The sequence below is a fragment of the Denticeps clupeoides genome, chromosome 1 (genome assembly GCF_900700375.1).
Source record: "Denticeps clupeoides chromosome 1, fDenClu1.1, whole genome shotgun sequence".
NCBI classification, from domain to species: domain Eukaryota; kingdom Metazoa; phylum Chordata; class Actinopteri; order Clupeiformes; family Denticipitidae; genus Denticeps; species Denticeps clupeoides.
In genome coordinates, this window is record NC_041707.1 from 40,244,612 (window position 1) to 40,264,694 (window position 20,083).

General features: G+C 44.4%; 1 protein-coding gene across 1 annotated transcript; it reads left to right on the forward strand.

Moving 5' to 3' along the window:
- The first annotated feature begins 1,458 nt into the window (after positions 1 to 1,458).
- Positions 1,459 to 19,486, forward strand: LOC114787712 (uncharacterized). The gene is made up of 8 exons (XM_028975569.1): positions 1,459 to 1,509; positions 2,008 to 3,020; positions 6,023 to 6,225; positions 7,918 to 8,045; positions 8,726 to 9,738; positions 15,631 to 15,884; positions 17,535 to 17,662; positions 18,173 to 19,486. The coding sequence occupies exons 1-8, from the start codon at positions 1,506 to 1,508 to the stop codon at positions 19,189 to 19,191; spliced, it is 3,762 nt and encodes a 1,253-aa protein (XP_028831402.1). The 5' UTR covers positions 1,459 to 1,505; the 3' UTR covers positions 19,192 to 19,486.
- Positions 19,487 to 20,083: the final 597 nt, after the last annotated feature.

The window sequence follows — 20,083 nt, forward strand, 5'->3', positions numbered from 1 at the left end:
CTGTGCTGCTGTGTATCACATGTGACAATCACTTCACTTTCACTTTCTAAACTCTCAAACCTGCTCGTCTCCTCACCGCTCCACTCTTCCCTCTCATCCTGTCCCTTCCCCGATTCAACCTAGAATGTGGACGACAGCATCCATGTGGAGTTGCGGCTCACGCCGGCCTCTCGTTCACACATGAAACCCCCGTCCAATCGCAACGGGGTTTCTCGTTTCTTCAAACACGCGCTCACGTTCTGGTCCCACACCAGGACCGTGACAATGGGTGCCTTTTTTAGCATGTGCAATATCACTCTACTTCAGAGCGATTCGTGCTGTTGCAGGCCCAGTGGGTGCAGTACCTGTCGTAGTTGGAGGGCATGTTGGTGCTCAAGCTGTTGATGGCACGGAGCAGCAAGCAAGGCAGCAGCAGCGACCATAGACGTAAAGATGGGAAACGAAGGAGCAGAAACGATCACTGCACTTTCCAAACTCAAAACCTCTCAATAATGAAACAAACATGTGCGATTTGCTCATGCCAGTCGAAACTGGAAGGTCCCTGAGCGTTCCGATGTCTGATGGCCTGTGGTAGGAAACCACTGGCGGCGTGGGCTCGAGTGCTTCGGCATCAACGCGACGCTGCAGATGCTCAAACCTGCAACAGAAAGTTCAACATGCAAACAGCTTCCCCGATCTTTGGTATGTACGACATGTGTTGGAAATCAATCCAATCCTCCTTCCTACTGCGGTAACCAGGTAATCTATGTTGCTCATTAAAAGACAATTAAAAATGGCCGGTCTCTTTCATTCCATCGTTTCAGGTTATTTAATCACGTTTAATATTTTTTTTATTAAATGTGGTCCGTCTTCTTCAGGCCTTTTTACAACAGAGAAGAAGAGAGAATATGTGAAAATGAAAGGAACCCACACAGCAGGAAGTCCTGAGTTTACATCACCTGGAGTATTTATGCGGTTACTGCATAGCTACAAGAGCCATTAATCGTGATAAAAAGGGATTTAGTTGAAATGGTTCTAAAAAAAATGACTAATGCTGCTCGTATCATTTTGTAATAGGTAAATTTACATCTACATTTACAGCATTTACCAGACGCCCTTATCCAGAGCGACTTACAACCAGTAGTTACAGGGACAGTCCCCCCCTGGAGACACTCAGGGTTAAGTGTCCTGCTCAGGGACACGATGGGGTTTAAACCTGGGTCTTCTGGTTCATAGGCGAGTGTTTTACCCACTAGGCTACTACCACCCTTAAATGATTAAAACAATCATTATTTGGAGTTACGACCACTTTCTTCTTCGCCCATTCTCAACCTCCCCCCCGCTGCCACACGCATCCTTGAGATCTTTCCATTTCAGCTTTTGTCTGGTTTAATGTTTGAAGAAGCATCTTGAGCGTGGGGCGTTCCAGGAAGTTGAGGTGTGAGCCTCACTTTCTTCCTTCACACAGACTCACTTCGCTCTGCAGCAGCACTTCAGTGTTTTCAGACCGAGCATCAAACCCAACCATGAGTAAGTACCTATCTATCATTTTTCTGCGAACCTTCAAGGTGTGCTTGACGGATGAATCTGTAATGTGTCCTCTGTATTTAACCATCACCCTTGGTGAGCAGTGGACACCCGGGGAGCAGTGTGTGGGGACGGTGCTTTGCTCAGTGGCACCTTAGTGGCACCTTGGCAGATCGGCATTCGAACCCGAAACCCTTTAGATATGAGCCCACTTTCTTACACCCCAGGTCACCACCACTGTCCTGAAATGTTTTCATTGCTTTGATTAATACATAAAACTATTCTTCATAATCGGTTCTTTTTTAAGATTGGACAAAATGGGTCACTTACTAACACATATTATGCCACTGAGCAAAAGCACTGTCCCCACACACTCTTAACCACACTGGTTGTGTCATCGTGTGCTGTGCTGTGTATCACAATGACAATGACTTCACTTCCACTTCATACCTGCTGTCATCATGTCCCTGAACTTGTGTCTGTCTGTTTCCTGTTTATTAGCTGAGGAACGGAGGATCGTGCTGCTTGGTAAAACTGGACAGGGTAAAAGCAGCACTGGAAACACCATCCTGGGCAAAGACACCAAACTGGGCTTCACTGTAAAAGGCGGTCCCAGCTCTGCAAACCATGGTACTCAGATAAAACAGGAGAAGATCAATGGAAAAGACATTTCAGTGATTGATACTCCGGGATTTTTTGACACTCATATCCCTGATGAAGAGTTAAAGTCTGAGATAGTGAAGTGCATCACTGAATGTTCTGCTGGACTTCACGCCTTCATCATTGTGCTAAAAGTGGACAGATACACAAAACAAGAGATAGAAGTGATGAAGAAGATCACAGAATCGTTTGGTGAAAATGCTCTAAAGTACAGTTTGGTTCTCTTCACTCATGGTGACCAGCTAGATGAAGATCAGACCATTGATGATTTTGTGGAAGAGAACAATGAGCTGAAGATGCTCGTGCAGAAGTGTGGAGGTCGAGCCCTTGTGATTGACAACAAATACTGGAACCAGGACCAGCATGAATACAGGAGTAACAAAGTTCAGGTGGAGAAGCTGCTCAACACCATAGAACAGGTGGTGGAACAGAATGGCGGAGGCTGCTACACCAACGAGATGCTGCAGGAGGTTGAGAAAAGCATCCAGGAGGAAGAGAAGAGAATTGTCCAGGAGAGTAATGGGACCCTGACATCAGCTGGAAGAAGAGAGAAGGCCAAGGCGAATGTGTTGTGTAAAATGTTGAAGAAAGCAGCTGGTTTTACAGTAGGATCGCTCCTGGGTGCATTACTGGGTCTAACACCAGCAGTGTTAGGAATAGTTACTGGTCCATTGTTTGTCTTACCTGCTGTAGTTGGAGGACTTGTTGGAGGAGTTGTTGGAGCCAGTGCTGTTGATGGCACAGAGAGTTTAAACGAATTAATAGATAAGGTAGCGGCAGCAACCATAGACGTGACCAAACATGGATTAAAGGGACATAAAAAACTGTCAAAGCTCATATCCAAGTCCAAAAATGCCTGATTTATTATGCGTTGCTTCTTTCCTTCTTCGACATAAACAATTACAAAAAACATTTTGTTCAGACTTGTTACAGCTTTTAGAACATTTCCTCCCGACTATCCTAACTGTAGATCCTTAATGAGATGAACAGCAAAGCTTGTTTTAAAGAATATTCCATAAAATTCATTGGAATTTGTTCTGGTGAACATTTATTTGTCTTTTTTCATGTATGCAGGGTAGCATTTGCCGTGCGCATGTGTAGCTGAAGTCCAGAATTTGAAAACAGAATTGCATCCAGCTGAAGTAAAATGTTCTTTTTTTTGTGGCAGTGAAAATTCTTGTGAAATTGTTACACAAACTAAATTCCAAAGCTCTAAACAAAAGGATGCACTGTACATTGTATTTGAATGGAAATGTATTTTAATTATTCCTGTTTCAATGTATATTGAAATAAAATTATAAACGCACATTATATTTACATTTGGCAGATTCCCTGATCCAGATCAATGAAGTGATCAATTCTGGTTCACTAGAACTAAACCATGAAAACAATCATTTTATTCACTCAGTTGTAGTTTTTCTTGCATAATCAGACTATAAGAAAATTACAAGCTAATCTAAATATTCTCTAAAGAGGAACATCTAAAGCTTCCATTGAAATGAAAATGCTCAGCAACTGTGATGTTCTGACCTCGAGGGGAAGTTCATTCCACCACCGAGGGGCCAAGACGGAGAAGAGTCTAGATGAGCGTCTTCCTCGTACCTTCAGAGATGGAGGGACCAGGCGAGCAGTACTGGAGGCTCGGAGTATACGAGGTGTGTTACAGATCCCAGCGCCCCGGGACTGTGACAGATTTAAAAAAAGTGTATTTGTGTCTGCGGTTTCTGTATTTAACAGAGAAAACACAGGCAGGAATCGTTAGTGTTGTTCGCTCGTGCAGGCATTTTCTTTATCTCAAGAAAAATTGATTTTACACTCAACTTTACAAACAATTTACATATTCTCATTTCCTGAAGTACATAACGTTTTCAGTCTTCTCACAGGTTAATCTCAACAGGAATACACATTCGAATATTACATTCGTTCAATATCTGCTATCACTTTTACAGAATCAACCCACATACTTGTGCTTTCAGCCCATTGAACAACCATTTTCATAATAGTACAAAACAGTTTTACTTAACATAAATGCAATAATTACTTTCAAAACACCTTGAACAGAATCTTTCCAGTATTTTCCCATCCCACAGAACATCAGTGGTCTTAACATGTGTACACATACACATAAATAATACAAAAGTCCATTAGCAACGTGACTGCTTCTTCAGAACACCTTAAAGTGAGGCCACGTTAAGCGTGTCCACGTCAGTGCAGGAACTTCCATATAAAAGCCTGATCACTCTCGTTTAATCAGATTCAGCCACGAGTGATCAATGCCCAATCGCAGTGCCTGGCCATGACATACAGAACAAATAGGAGATAAATACGTTCAACTAGATTAAAATTTTTTGTTGGTCATCTTTAGTGCCCCAAAATCTGATCTAAATCTAAGATGAACTTGTTCATTTCAATGGGAAAAAAAATAATGATAACGTAACACCTCACTAACACATCTGCTCTGCTTTAATCCCGATGATGTGTGTTTCTTCCACAGCCTGATTCACATGATGTGATTGGTTATTCCAATGACAGTGATGTATACTAGAGGGATTTGACTGGATAGAAGCCAATTTCTTCACAAACCAATGCATTCATGAAGGCCTCCAGCGCATTGTGATGTAGGATAGATGTGGAATCTGGGAGCGGCTCATTATTCTTCATTGTCAGTGCAGCTGAAATGTCCTGTTCCAATAAAATGAACTTGATGATTCCTTAAATCTGTTGTAGTGTTAATTTAAGAAAAATCACTTACGTGTTATGACTGATGGAACTATATTGCCCGTCGGGGACAAATAAAGTTCTTTGAATTGAATGGACGGCGCCATAGACAAGTGACATATTTCGTTTTTTTATAATAAATGCAACACAAATTGAAACAATAAACATGCCAATGTTAACTGTACATTACATGTCCTGATGACAACAGGGTAGAAGCTGTTGTTTAGTCTGTTTCTCCTGGTTTTCAACGCTCCTGAATGCTCCGGAACAGGTCATGATCGGGATGTGAGGAGTCCTTTGAGATGTTGTATGCTCTCTTGAGGCAGCGAGAGCTGTGCAGCTCGTCCAGAGCGGGTAAAGAACAGCCATGATTTCCTGCAGCTAGAAAACCACACGCAGAGGCCTCAGCACAGGAAGCTCTCAATGCAACAGCGGTAGAAGGACACCAGCAGTCTCTTTAAAGACTTTAAAAACCTTCTTCACCAGCTCTGTTGAGTTCACAGCCCAGGATAGGTCCTTCGTGAACACCCTCCGCATCACCGTCCCCACCGATGTAAAGTGGTTTGGTTTCTGTTTTCCTCTTCCTGAAATCCGCAACAGTCTCCTTGGTCTTTGGTGTGTTTGTGAGCAGGTTATTGTCTGTGCTCCACACTGACAGCAGATCCACCTCGTGCCTGTAGGAAGACTCATCTCCTCCAGAATTAAGCCCCACCTCAGTGGTGTCATCTGCAAATTTGACACAACGATGTTGCTGTTGTGGGCTTGGCACACAGCCCTGAGGAGAGCCAGTGCTGACGCTGATGACCGAGGAGATGTGAGGGCCCATCATGACCCTTTCTGTCAGGAAGGCCTTCATCCAGAGAGAGGTGGAATTTGGGAGTCCCAGATCTGACGGCTTACACACCAATCTGTGAGGGAGGATGGTGTTAAAAGCAGAGCTAAAGTCTATAAGGGGAGGTGTAGCTCCCCAGGTGCTCCAGGTGGGACAGGGTAGCATGAAGAGCAACAGCTACAGCATCCTCTGTAGACCTGTTAGCCAAGCAGGCAAATTGGTGTGCATCAAAAGTAGGAGCACATGTGATCGACAAGAAATACTGGAACCAGCAGCAGCATGAATACAGAAGTAACATGAATTCAGGTGGAGAAGCTGCTCATCACCATAGAGCAGGTGGTGGAACAGAACGGCGGAGGCTTCTACACCAACGAGATGCTGCAGGATGTTGAGAGAAGAATTCAGGAGGATGAGAAGAGAATTAGACATGAAAGCACCGGGACCCTGACTCTGGGTCAAATCCAAGAGAAGGCCAAGGAGACTTTGAATAAAGTGCAGCTGGTCTTTCAGTAGGAATGCTCATGGGTGTCACATGATTCCATCCATGTGACCGGGAGCAACACGGAGATGAGGTTACGTGACTCCTGCCAGCGGCTCAGTCTTTGATTAGCATTCGTCAACTCGACTCGGCTCCTTCTCCGTCTCCATCTGGGACAGTGGTGGCCTGGCGGTTAAGGACGTGGCCCCGCCAAGGTGCCACTGAGCAAAGCACCGTCCCCACACACTGCTCCCCGGGCGCCTGTCATGGCTGCCCACTGCTCACCAAGGGTGATGGTTTAACTGCAGAGGACAAATTTTGATGTGTCACCGAGTGCTGTGCTGCTGTGTATCACATGTGACAATCACTTCACTCTCACTTTCTAAACTCTCAATCCTGCTCGTCTCCTCACCGCTCCACTCTTCCCTCTCATCCTGTCCCTTCCCCGATTCAACCTAGAACGTGGACGACAGCATCCATGTGGAGTTGCGGCTCACGCCGGCTCTCGTTCACACATGAAACCCCCGTCCAATCGCAACGGGGTTTCTCGTTTCTTCAAACACGCGCTCACGTTCTGGTCCCACACCAGGACCGTGACAATGGGTGCCTTTTTTAGCATGTGCAATATCACTCTACTTCAGAGCGATTCGTGCTGTTGCAGGCCCAGTGGGTGCAGTACCTGTCGTAGTTGGAGGGCATGTTGGTGCTCAAGCTGTTGATGGCACGGAGCAGCAAGCAAGGCAGCAGCAGCGACCATAGACGTAAAGATGGGAAACGAAGGAGCAGAAACGATCACTGCACTTTCCAAACTCAAAACCTATCAATAATGAAACAAACATGTGAGATTTGCTCATGCCAGTCGAAACTGGAAGGTCCCTGAGCGTTCCGATGTCTGATGGCCTGTGGTAGGAAACCACTGGCGGCGTGGGCTCGAGTGCTTCGGCATCAACGCGACGCTGCAGATGCTCAAACCTGCAACAGAAAGTTCAACATGCAAACAGCTTCCCCGATCTTTGGTATCATGCGCATGTACGACATGTGTGGGAAATCAATCCAATCCTCCTTCCTACTGCGGTAACCAGGTAATCTATGTTGCTCATTAAAAGACAATTAAAAATGGCCGGTCTCTTTCATTCCATCGTTTCAGGTTATTTTAATCACGTTTAATATTTTTTTATTAAATGTGGTCCGTCTTCTTCAGGCCTTTTTACAACAGAGAAGAAGAGAGAGAATGTGTGAAAATGAAAGGAACCCACACAGCAGGAAGTCCTGAGTTTACATCACCTGGAGTATTTATGCGGTTACTGCATAGCTACAAGAGCCATTAATCGTGATAAAAAGGGATTTAGTTGGAAATGGTTCTAAAAAAATTACTTATGCTGCTCGTATCATTGTGTAATAGGTAAATTTACATCTACATTTACAGCATTTACCAGACGCCCTTATCCAGAGCGACTTACAACCAGTAGTTACAGGGACAGTCCCCCCCCTGGAGACACTCAGGGTTAAGTGTCCTGCTCAGGGACACGATGGGGTTTAAACCTGGGTCTTCTGGTTCATAGGCGAGTGTTTTACCCACTAGGCTACTACCACCCTTAAATGATTAAAACAATCATTATTTGGAGTTACGACCACTTTCTTCGCCCATTCTCAACCTCCCCCGCTGCCACACGCATCCTTGAGATCTTTCCATTTCAGCTTTTGTCTGGTTTAATGTTTGAAGAAGCATCTTGAGCGTGGGGCGTTCCAGGAAGTTGAGGTGTGAGCCTCACTTTCTTCCTTCACACAGACTCAGTTCGCTCTGCAGCAGCACTTCAGTGTTTTCAGACCGAGCATCAAACCCAACCATGAGTAAGTACCTATCTATCATTTTTCTGCGATCCTTCAAGGTGTGCTTGACGGATGAATCTGTAAGGTGTCCTCTGTATTTAACCATCACCCTTGGTGAGCAGTGGACACCCGGGGAGCAGTGTGTGGGGACGGTGCTTTGCTCAGTGGCACCTTGGCAGATCGGCATTCGAACCCGAAACCCTTTAGATATGAGCCCACTTTCTTACACCCCAGGTCACCACCACTGTCCTGAAATGTTGTCATTGATTTGATTAATACATAAAACTATTCTTCATAATCAGTTCTTTTTTAAGATTGGACAAAATGGGTCACTTACTAACACATATTAGTAGGGTGGTAGTAGCCTAGTGGGTAACACACTCGCCTATGAACCAGAAGACCCGGGTTCAAATCTCACTTACTACCATTGTGTCCCTGAGCAAGACACTTAACCCTAAGTTGCTCCAGGGGGGGACTGTCCCTGTAACTACTGATTGTAAGTCGCTCTGGATAAGGGCGTCTGAAAAATGCTGTAAATGTAAATGTATATTATGCCACTGAGCAAAAGCACTGTCCCCACACACTCTTAACCACACTGGTTGTGTCATCGTGTGCTGTGCTGTGTATCACAATGACAATGACTTCATTACCTGCTGTCATCATGTCCCTGAACTTGTGTCTGTCTGTTTCCTGTTTATTAGCTGAGGAACGGAGGATCGTGCTGCTTGGTAAAACTGGACAGGGTAAACGCAGCACTGGAAACACCATCCTGGGCAAAGACACCAAACTGGGCTTCACTGTAAAAGGCGGTCCCAGCTCTGCAAACCATGGTACTCAGATAAAACAGGAGAAGATCAATGGAAAAGTCATTTCAGTGATTGATACTCCTGGATTTTTTGACACTCATCTCCCTGATGAAGAGTTAAAGTATGAGATAATGAAGTGCATGACTGAATGTTCTGCTGGACTTCACGCCTTCATCATTGTGCTAAAAGTGGACAGATACACAAAACAAGAGATAGAAGTGGTGAAGATGATCACCAAATCGTTTGGTGAGAATGCTCTAAAGTACAGTTTGGTTCTCTTCACTCATGGTGACCAGCTAGATGAAGATCAGACCATTGATGATTTTGTGGAAGAGAACAATGAGCTGAAGATGCTCGTGCAGAAGTGTGGAGGTCGAGCCCATGTGATCGACAACAAATACTGGAACCAGGACCAGCATGAATACAGGAGTAACAAAGTTCAGGTGGAGAAGCTGCTCAACACCATAGAACAGGTGGTGGAACAGAATGGCGGAGGCTGCTACACCAACGAGATGCTGCAGGAGGTTGAGAGAAGAATCCAGGAGGAAGAGCAGAGAATTGTCCAGGAGAGTAATGGGACCCTGACATCAGCTGGAAGCAGAGAGAAGGCCAAGGTGAATGTGTTGTGTAAAATGTTGAAGAAAGCAGCTGGTTTTACAGTAGGATCGCTCCTGGGTGCATTACTGGGTCTAACACCAGCAGTGTTAGGAATAGTTACTGGTCCATTGTTTGTCTTACCTGTTGTAGTTGGAGGACTTGTTGGAGGAGTTGTTGGAGCCAGTGCTGTTGATGGCACAGAGAGTTTAAACGAAGTAATGGATAAGGCAGCGGCAGCAACCATAGACGTGACCAAACATGGATTAAAGGGAGGTAAAAAACTGTCAAAGCTCATATCCAAGTCCAAAAATGCCTGATTTATTATGCGTTGCTTCTTTCCTTCTTCGACATAAACAATTACAAAAAACATTTTGTTCAGACTTGTTACAGCTTTTAGAACATTTCCTCCCGACTATCCTAACTGTAGATCCTTAATGAGATGAACAGCAAAGCTTGTTTTAAAGAATATTCCATAATATTCATTGTAATTTGTTCTGGTGAACATTTATTTGGCTTTTTTCATGTATGCAGGGTAGCATTTGCCGTGCGCATGTGTAGCTGAAGTCCAGAATTTGAAAACAGAATTGCATCCAGCTGAAGTAAAATGTTCTTTTTTTTGTGGCAGTGAAAATTCTTGTGAAATTGTTACACAAACTAAATTCCAAAGCTCTAAACAAAAGGATGCACTGTACATTGTATTTGAATGGAAATGTATTTTAATTATTCCTGTTTCAATGTATATTGAAATAAAAATAAAAATGTACATTATATTTACATTTGGCAGATTCCCTGATCCAGATCAATGAAGTGATCAATTCTGGTTCACTAGAACTAAACCATGAAAACAATCATTTTATTCACTCAGTTGTAGTTTTTCTTGCATAATCAGACTATAAGAAAATTACAAGCTAATATAAATATTCTCTAAAGAGGAACATCTAAAGCTTCCATTGAAATGAAAATGCTCAGCAACTGTGATGTTCTGACCTCGAGGGGAAGTTCATTCCACCACCGAGGGGCCAAGACGGAGAAGAGTCTAGATGAGCGTCTTCCTCGTACCTTCAGAGATGGAGGGACCAGGCGAGCAGTACTGGAGGCTCGGAGTATACGAGGTGTGTTACAGATCCCAGCGCCCCGGGACTGTGACAGATTTTAAAAAAAAGTATTTGTGTCTGCGGTTTCTGTATTTAACAGAGAAAACACAGGCAGGAATCGTTCACTCGTGCAGTCATTTTCTTTATCTCAAGAAAAATAGATTTTACACTCAACTTTACAAACAATTTACATATTCTCATTTCCTGAATGACATTACGTTTTCAGTCTTCTCACAGGTTAATCTCAACAGGAATACACATTCGAATATTACATTCGTTCAATATCTGCTATCACTTTTACAGAATCAACCCACATACTTGTGCTTTCAGCCCATTGAACAACCATTTTCATAATAGTACAAAACAGTTTTACTTAACATAAATGCAATAATTACTTTCAAAACACCTTGAACAGAATCTTTCCAGTATTATCCCATCCCACAGCACATCAGTGGTCTTAACATGTGTACACATACACATAAATAATACAAAAGTCCATTAGCAACGTGACTGCTTCTTCAGAACACCTTAAAGTGAGGCCACGTTAAGCGTGTCCACTTCCATTTAAAAGCCTGATCACTCTCGTTTAATCAGATTCAGCCACGAGTGATCAATGCCCAATCGCAGTGCCTGGCCATGACATACAGAACAAATAGGAGATAAATACGTTCAACTAGATTAAATTTTTTTGTTGGTCATCTTTAGTGCCCCAAAATCTGATCTAAATCTAAGATGAACTTGTTCATTTCAATGGGAAAAAAAAATAATGATAACGTAACACCTCACTAACACATCTGCTCTGCTTTAATCCCGATGATGTGTGTTTCTTTCACAGCCTGATTCACATGATGTGATTGGTTATTCCAATGACAGTGATGTATACTAGAGGGATTTGACTGGATAGAAGCCAATTTCGGCTTCTATCATTATTCTTCATTGTCAGTGCAGCTGAAATGTCCTGTTCCAATAAAATGAACTTGATGATTGCTTAAATCTGTTGTAGTGTTAATTTAAGAAAAATCACTTACGTGTTATGACTGATGGAACTATATTGCCCGTCAGGGACTAATAAAGTTCTTTGAATTGAATGGACGGCGCAAGAGACAAGTGACATATTTCGTTTTTTTGTAATAAATGCAACACAAATTGAAACAATAAACATGCCAATGTTAACAGCACATTACATGTCCTGATGACAACAGGGTAGAAGCTGTTGTTTAGTCTGTTTCTCCTGGTTTTCAACGCTCCTGAATGCTCCGGAACAGGTCATGATCGGGATGTGAGGAGTCCTTTGAGATGTTGTATGCTCTCTTGAGGCAGCGAGAGCTGTGCAGCTCGTCCAGAGCGGGTAAAGAACAGCCATGATTTCCTGCAGCTAGAAAACCACACGCAGAGGCCTCAGCACAGGAAGCTCTCAATGCAACAGCGGTAGAAGGACACCAGCAGTCTCTTTAAAGACTTTAAAAACCTTCTTTACCAGCTCTGTTGAGTTCACAGCCCAGGACAGGTCCTTCGTGAACACCCTCCCCATCACTGTCCCCACCGATTTGGTTTCTGTTTTCCTCTTCCTGAAATCCGCAACAGTCTCCTTGGTCTTTGGTGTGTTCGTGAGCAGGGTATTGTCTGTGCTCCACACTGACAGCAGATCCACCTCGTGCCTTTAGGAAGACTCATCTCCTCCAGAATTAAGCCCCACAAAGCAAAACTAGAAGCCTCTGCCCACAACCCTCAAAAACTCCACAACATCTTCTTATCCCTACTCAACCCCCCGACTCCCCCTGCCCCAACTTCATTAACAGCTGATGATTTTGCCAACTTCTTCACAGGGAAGATTGAAAAAATCTGTGAGACATTCTCCACCACTAATCCTACTCTTCCCTCTGAAAATTCGACAACTACTCTAAATCAATTTTCTAAGATCACATCTGATGAAATCATTCAGATTATATCCACAGGCAACCCAACCACCTGTCCACTAGATCCAATACCTTCTGCAATGCTTCAAACTATCTCCCCTGACCTCATCCCTTTCATTTCTTATATCATAAACAGCTCAATCTCATCTGGCCACGTACCATCCGCCTTCAAAACAGCCAGGGTTCTTCCAATCCTAAAGAAACCCACTGCTGATCCTACAGACATTAACAATTACAGACCAGTTTCCCTCCTCTCATTTCTATCCAAAATCCTTAAGCGCTGTGTCTACAACCAGCTATCACTCCATTTATCACAGAACAACCTCCTGGATCCTAACCAGTCTGGCTTCAGAACAACTCATTCCACCGAGACTGCCCTTTTGGCGGTTACCGAGCAGCTACATGCAGCCAGATTGGCAAAACTGTCATCAGTTCTTATTCTCCTCGACCTATCTGCTGCATTTGACACCGTTAACCACAAGACTCTCTTGTCAATCCTGAAGAGGCTTGGAATTCGGGGCTCAGCATGGCAGTGGTTTGCTTCCTACCTTGATGAGCGATCTTACCAAGTGACTTGGAAAGGATCCACCTCTACCTCACGTAGACTCTCCACTGGTGTCCCTCAAGGCTCGGTGCTAGGTCCTCTCCTTTTCTCCCTCTACACGAGATCACTTGGTGAGGTCATTTCCTCACATGGATTATCCTACCACTGCTATGCTGACGACACACAACTCCTCTTCTCCTTTCCCCCCTCTGATCTTCATGCTGCTTCCAAAATCTCTGCATGTCTAACAGACATCTCGTCTTGGATGGCAGCCCATCACCTCCAACTCAATCCCACCAAAACTGAACTAATATTCATTCCAGCAGATTCTTCACCACATCAGGATCTTGCTATTTACCTAGACAACTCGCAGCTCTCTCCTTCTGCAACAGCCCGCAACCTTGGCGTAACAATAGACAACCAACTCTGAACATGAATTTAAAATAAAAACAATTAATTTTAACAGTGCAATTTCCAATCCCTGATCAGTTCTTATCAAATTGTTCACCGTGGGACATGGTTTATGATGTTCAATGTAATACCGGTAATCTAAAATGTCACAAATCCTGGTTATTACTGGTTACAGTTTGGTTTGTGGGTTCATCTATTGTGCCAGCCATATCTACATGCCACATTGTAAGTGATACAGTAATTAGTCTATGTTCATTTTATACCTTGTCGGAGTGGACCTGGATTTAGAAATGCCTCGGTTTCTATGGTCCCGGGCTTTTAGGATATGTAGATCCTTTTTTTTTTAAATTAAAGCACATAGATTCTATTCCTCCCTATGCAGTAAAATTCAGATAAAAGAGACTCACGGTCACAGATCCACATCCGAGCAAAGGTATCACGTCGGGATCACCATTTGTAAAAAAGACCATGTGGTGTGGGAGAAGAGAATAGAGTGAGTAGAAAAAAACTCTTTCTCCCTCCACACAAAGCACTGTATTCAACCACTCCAATTTGATGTTACCTGGCAGAAAGAGGCATGGCACAATAGAGGTTAAAAATGAACAGTTTCTAATTTATTAACACCGGTAAATAATTATTGTAGTTACATGTGAATATTGAATGTAAAAAGGTACCAAGGTTACAGAGAAAGTAAAAATGAGAAGAAAGAGTAAAGAGGGAGAAGTGAAAAAGAGGAGGAGAGAAAGACTCAGAAACCTTCCGGTTTCCGATGGAAAAACCTCTGAGCAAGAGAGCCCAGAGTCCCATTTTCCACATGTGCGCAGGCTTTTATACCCCTGGCCTACAGGAAGTTGTCACTGGCCTACAGGAAGTTGTCACTGGCCTACAGGAAGTTGTCACTGACCAATCAGAACCTGTTGTTTCTGATGTCACGCCCCCGGTGCCTCCCATTTGGTGAAGACAAAGAGGGTGGGCGGTCCTGACGGCTGATACTTCGCACGTTGATGTCGGACAAAAGACATGTAAAAACCGGGGTGTCGACTCTTCACCCACAACCGTCGACACAGGAATGTTACACTTCCCCCTGCAGACATCTGTTATGCAAGACAAAGCAGGCTCCCGCGATGTCCATTCTTACATTCTCAACTCACATGAGCAATCTTTCCCGCTCATGTAGATTCCTTCTCTACAATATCAGACGAATCCGCCCTTACCTGTCAACCCAGGCCACCCAACTACTGGTTCAGTCCTTAGTAATCTCACGACTGGACTACTGCAACTCCCTTCTAGCTGGTCTACCACTATGTACCATCCGACCTCTTCAACTCATACAAAATGCAGCAGCACGACTGATCTTCAACCTTCCCAAATTCTCCCATACCACCCCTCTGCTACGTTCCCTTCACTGGCTCCCAGTAGCTGCACGCATCAGGTTCAAAATACTGATGCTGGCCTACAAAGCCAAACATGGAGCAGCACCATCCTACCTCACAGCCCTTATTACACCTCGCACTGCACCTCGTTTACTACGAGCCTCCAGTACTGCTCGCCTGGTCCCTCCATCTCTGAAGGTAAAAGGAAGACGCTCATCTAGACTCTTCTCCGTCTTGGCCCCTCAGTGGTGGAATGAACTTCCCCTCGAGGTCAGAACAGCTCAGTCACTGAGCACCTTCAAACGACAGCTCAAGACCTTCCTCTTTAGAGAATATTTAGATTAAATTGTAATTTTCTTGTTGTCGAACTTTGTGTACAGAATCTACAACAGAGTGAATTAAATAGATGTATTCATAGTTGGGGTCCTAGTGAACCGGAATTGATCTCTTCATCGATGGTAACTTGAAAGCACGTTGTAAGTCGCTCTGGATAAGGGCGTCTGCCAAATGCCGTAAATGTAAATGTAAATGTAAATGAGATGTGAGGGCCCATCCTGACCCTTTCTGTCAGGAAGGCCTTCATCCAGAGAGAGGTGGAATTTCGGAGTCCCAGATCTGACGGCTTACACACCAATCTGTGAGGGAGGATGGTGTTAAAAGCAGAGCTAAAGTCTATAAGGGGAGGTGTAGCTCCCCAGGTGCTCCAGGTGGGACAGGGTAGCATGAAGAGCAACAGCTACAGCATCCTCTGTAGACCTGTTAGCCAAGCAGGCAAATTGGTGTGCATCAAAAGTAGGGGCACATGTGATCGACAAGAAATACTGGAACCAGCAGCAGCATGAATACAGAAGTAACATGAATTCAGGTGGAGAAGCTGCTCAACACCATAGAACAGGTGGTGGAACAGAACGGCGGAGGCTGCTACACCAACGAGATGCTGCAGGATGTTGAGAGAAGAATTCAGGAGGATGAGAAGAGAATTAGACATGAAAGCACCGGGACCCTGACTCTGGGTCAAATCCGAGAGAAGGCCAAGGAGACTTTGAATAAAGTGCAGCTGGTCTTTCACATGGATGGATCTGATTCCATCCATGTGACCGGGAGCAACACGGAGATGAGGTTACGTGACTCCTGTAAATTGGCAAGATGGCCACTGCCAGCGGCTCAGTCTTTGATTAGCATTCGTCAACTCGACTCGGCTCCTTCTCCGTCTCCATCTGGGACAGTGGTGGCCTGGCGGTTAAGGACGTGGCCCCGCCAAGGTGCCACTGAGCAAAGCACCGTCCCCACACACTGCTCCCCGGGCGCCTGTCATGGCTGCCCACTGCTCACCAAGGGTGATGGTTTAACTGCAGAGGACAAATTTTGATGTGTCACCGAGTGCTGTGCTGCTGTGTATCACATGTGACAATCACTTCACTCTCACTTTCTAAACTCTCAATCCTGCTCGTCTCCTCACCGCTCCACTCTTCCCTCTCATCCTGTCCCTTCCCCGATTCAACCTAGAACGTGGACGACAGCATCCATGTGGAGTTGCGGCTCACGCCGGCTCTCGTTCACACATGAAACCCCCGTCCAATCGCAACGGGGTTTCTCGTTTCTTCAAACACGCGCTCACGTTCTGGTCCCACACCAGGACCGTGACAATGGGTGCCTTTTTTAGCATGTGCAATATCACTCTACTTCAGAGCGATTCGTGCTGTTGCAGGCCCAGTGGGTGCAGTACCTGTCGTAGTTGGAGGGCATGTTGGTGCTCAAGCTGTTGATGGCACGGAGCAGCAAGCAAGGCAGCAGCAGCGACCATAGACGTAAAGATGGGAAACGAAGGAGCAGAAACGATCACTGCACTTTCCAAACTCAAAACCTATCAATAATGAAACAAACATGTGAGATTTGCTCATGCCAGTCGAAACTGGAAGGTCCCTGAGCGTTCCGATGTCTGATGGCCTGTGGTAGGAAACCACTGGCGGCGTGGGCTCGAGTGCTTCGACATCAACGCGACGCTGCAGATGCTCAAACCTGCAACAGAAAGTTCAACATGCAAACAGCTTCCCCGATCTTTGGTATCATGCGCATGTACGACATGTGTGGGAAATCAATCCAATCCTCCTTCCTACTGCGGTAACCAGGTAATCTATGTTGCTCATTAAAAGACAATTAAAAATGGCCGGTCTCTTTCATTCCATCGTTTCAGGTTATTTTAATCACGTTTAATATTTTTTTATTAAATGTGGTCCGTCTTCTTCAGGCCTTTTTACAACAGAGAAGAAGAGAGAGAATATGTGAAAATGAAAGGAACCCACACAGCAGGAAGTCCTGAGTTTACATCACCTGGAGTATTTATGCGGTTACTGCATAGCTACAAGAGCCATTAATCGTGATAAAAAGGGATTTAGTTGGAAATGGTTCTAAAAAAATTACTTATGCTGCTCGTATCATTTTGTAATAGGTAAATTTACATCTACATTTACAGCATTTACCAGACGCCCTTATCCAGAGCGACTTACAACCAGTAGTTACAGGGACAGTCCCCCCCTGGAGACACTCAGGGTTAAGTGTCCTGCTCAGGGACACGATGGGGTTTAAACCTGGGTCTTCTGGTTCATAGGCGAGTGTTTTACCCACTAGGCTACTACCACCCTTAAATGATTAAAACAATCATTATTTGGAGTTACGACCACTTTCTTCGCCCATTCTCAACCTCCCCCGCTGCCACACGCATCCTTGAGATCTTTCCATTTCAGCTTTTGTCTGGTTTAATGTTTGAAGAAGCATCTTGAGCGTGGGGCGTTCCAGGAAGTTGAGGTGTGAGCCTCACTTTCTTCCTTCACACAGACTCAGTTCGCTCTGCAGCAGCACTTCAGTGTTTTCAGACCGAGCATCAAACCCAACCATGAGTAAGTACCTATCTATCATTTTTCTGCGATCCTTCAAGGTGTGTTTGACGGAAACAAGAAGATGAATCTGTAATGTGTCCTCTGTATTTAACCATCACCCTTGGTGAGCAGTGGACACAGTGACAGGCGCCCGGGGAGCAGTGTGTGGGGACGGTGCTTTGCTCAGTGGCACCTCAGTGGCACCTTGGCAGATCGGCATTCGAACCCGAAAGCCTTTAGATATGAGCCCACTTTCTTACCCCCCAGGCCACCACCACTGTCCTGAAATGTTGTCATTGCTTTGATTAATACATAAAACTATTCTTCATAATCGGTTCTTTTTTAAGATTGGACATAATGGGTCACTTACTAACACATATTATGCCACTGAGCAAAAGCACTGTCCCCACACACTCTTAACCACACTGGTTGTGTCATCGTGTGCTGTGCTGTGTATCACAATGACAATGACTTCATTACCTGCTGTCATCATGTCCCTGAACTTGTGTCTGTCTGTTTCCTGTTTATTAGCTGAGGAACGGAGGATCGTGCTGCTTGGTAAAACTGGACAGGGTAAAAGCAGCACTGGAAACACCATCCTGGGCAAAGACACCAAACTGGGCTTCACTGTAAAAGGCGGTCCCAGCTCTGCAAACCATGGTACTCAGATAAAACAGGAGAAGATCAATGGAAAAGTCATTTCAGTGATTGATACTCCGGGATTTTTTGACACTCATATCCCTGATGAAGAGTTAAAGTCTGAGATAATGAAGTGCATGACTGAATGTTCTGCTGGACTTCACGCCTTCATCATTGTGCTAAAAGTGGACAGATACACAAAACAAGAGATAGAAGTGATGAAGAAGATTACAGAATCGTTTGGTGAAGATGCTCTAAAGTACAGTTTGGTGCTCTTCACTCATGGTGACCAGCTAGATGAAGATCAGACCATTGATGATTTTGTGGAAGAGAACAATGAGCTGAAGATGCTTGTGCAGAGATGTGGAGGTCGAGCCCTTGTGATCGACAACAAATACTGGAACCAGGACCAGCATGAATACAGAAGTAACAAAGTTCAGGTGGAGAAGCTGCTCAACACCATAGAACAGGTGGTGGAACAGAATGGAGAAGGCTGCTACACCAACGAGATGCTGCAGGAGGTTGAGAGAAGAATCCAGGAGGAAGAGAAGAGAATTGTCCAGGAGAGTAATGGGACCCTGACATCAGCTGGAAGCAGAGAGAAGGCCAAGGCGAATGTGTTGTGTAAAATGTTGAAGAAAGCAGCTGGTTTTACAGTAGGATCGCTCCTGGGTGCATTACTGGGTCTAACACCAGCAGTGTTAGGAATAGTTACTGGTCCATTGTTTGTCTTACCTGCTGTAGTTGGAGGACTTGTTGGAGGAGTTGTTGGAGCCAGTGCTGTTGATGGCACAGAGAGTTTAACCGAAGTAATAGATAACGCAGCGGCAGCAACCATAGACGTGACCAAACATGGATTAAAGGGACATAAAAAACTGTCAAAGCTCATATCCAAGTCCAAAACTGCCTGATTTATTATGCGTTGCTTCTTTCCTTCTTCGACATAAACAATTACAAAAAACATTTCAGCTTTTAGAACATTTCCTCCCGACTATCCTAACTGTAGATCCTTAATGAGATGAACAGCAAAGCTTGTTTTAAAGAATATTCCATAAAATTCATTGTAATTTGTTCTGGTGAACATTTATTTGGCTTTTTTCATGTATGCAGGGTAGCATTTGCCGTGCGCATGTGTAGCTGAAGTCCAGAATTTGAAAACAGAATTGCATCCAGCTGAAGTAAAATGTTCTTTTTTTTGTGGCAGTGAAAACTCTTGAGAAATTGTTACACAAACTAAATTCCAAAGCTCTAAACAAAAGGATGCACTGTACATTGTATTTGAATGGAAATGTATTTTAATTATTCCTGTTTCAATGTATATTGAAATAAAAATAAAAATGCACATTATATTTACATTTGGCAGATTCCTTGATCCAGATCAATGAAGTGATCAATTCTGGTTCACTATAACTAAACCATGAAAACAATCGTTTTATTCACTCAGTTGTAGTTTTTCTTGCATAATCAGACTATAAGAAAATTACAAGCTAATCTAAATATTCTCTCAAGAGGAACATCTAAAGCTTCCATTGAAATGAAAATGCTCAGCAACTGTGATGTTCTGACCTCGAGGGGAAGTTCATTCCACCACCGAGGGGCCAAGACGGAGAAGAGTCTAGATGAGCGTCTTCCTCGTACCTTCAGAGATGGAGGGACCAGGCGAGCAGTACTGGAGGGTCGGAGTATACGAGGTGTGTTACAGATCCCAGCGCCCCAGGACTGTGACAGGGGGGGGGGGGGGGGGGGGGGGGGGGTTGCACTGGTTGATTTGGAAAATACCCTGTGGACTGACAAGAGGAAGGT

Excerpts from the sequence above, each read along its gene's own strand:
- LOC114787712 (XM_028975569.1), top strand. Across the intron at positions 8,046-8,725 it reads AGCATCAAACCCAACCATGA|CTGAGGAACGGAGGATCGTG; the intron begins GTAAGTACCTAT and ends CCTGTTTATTAG. Across the intron at positions 17,663-18,172 it reads AGCATCAAACCCAACCATGA|CTGAGGAACGGAGGATCGTG; the intron begins GTAAGTACCTAT and ends CCTGTTTATTAG.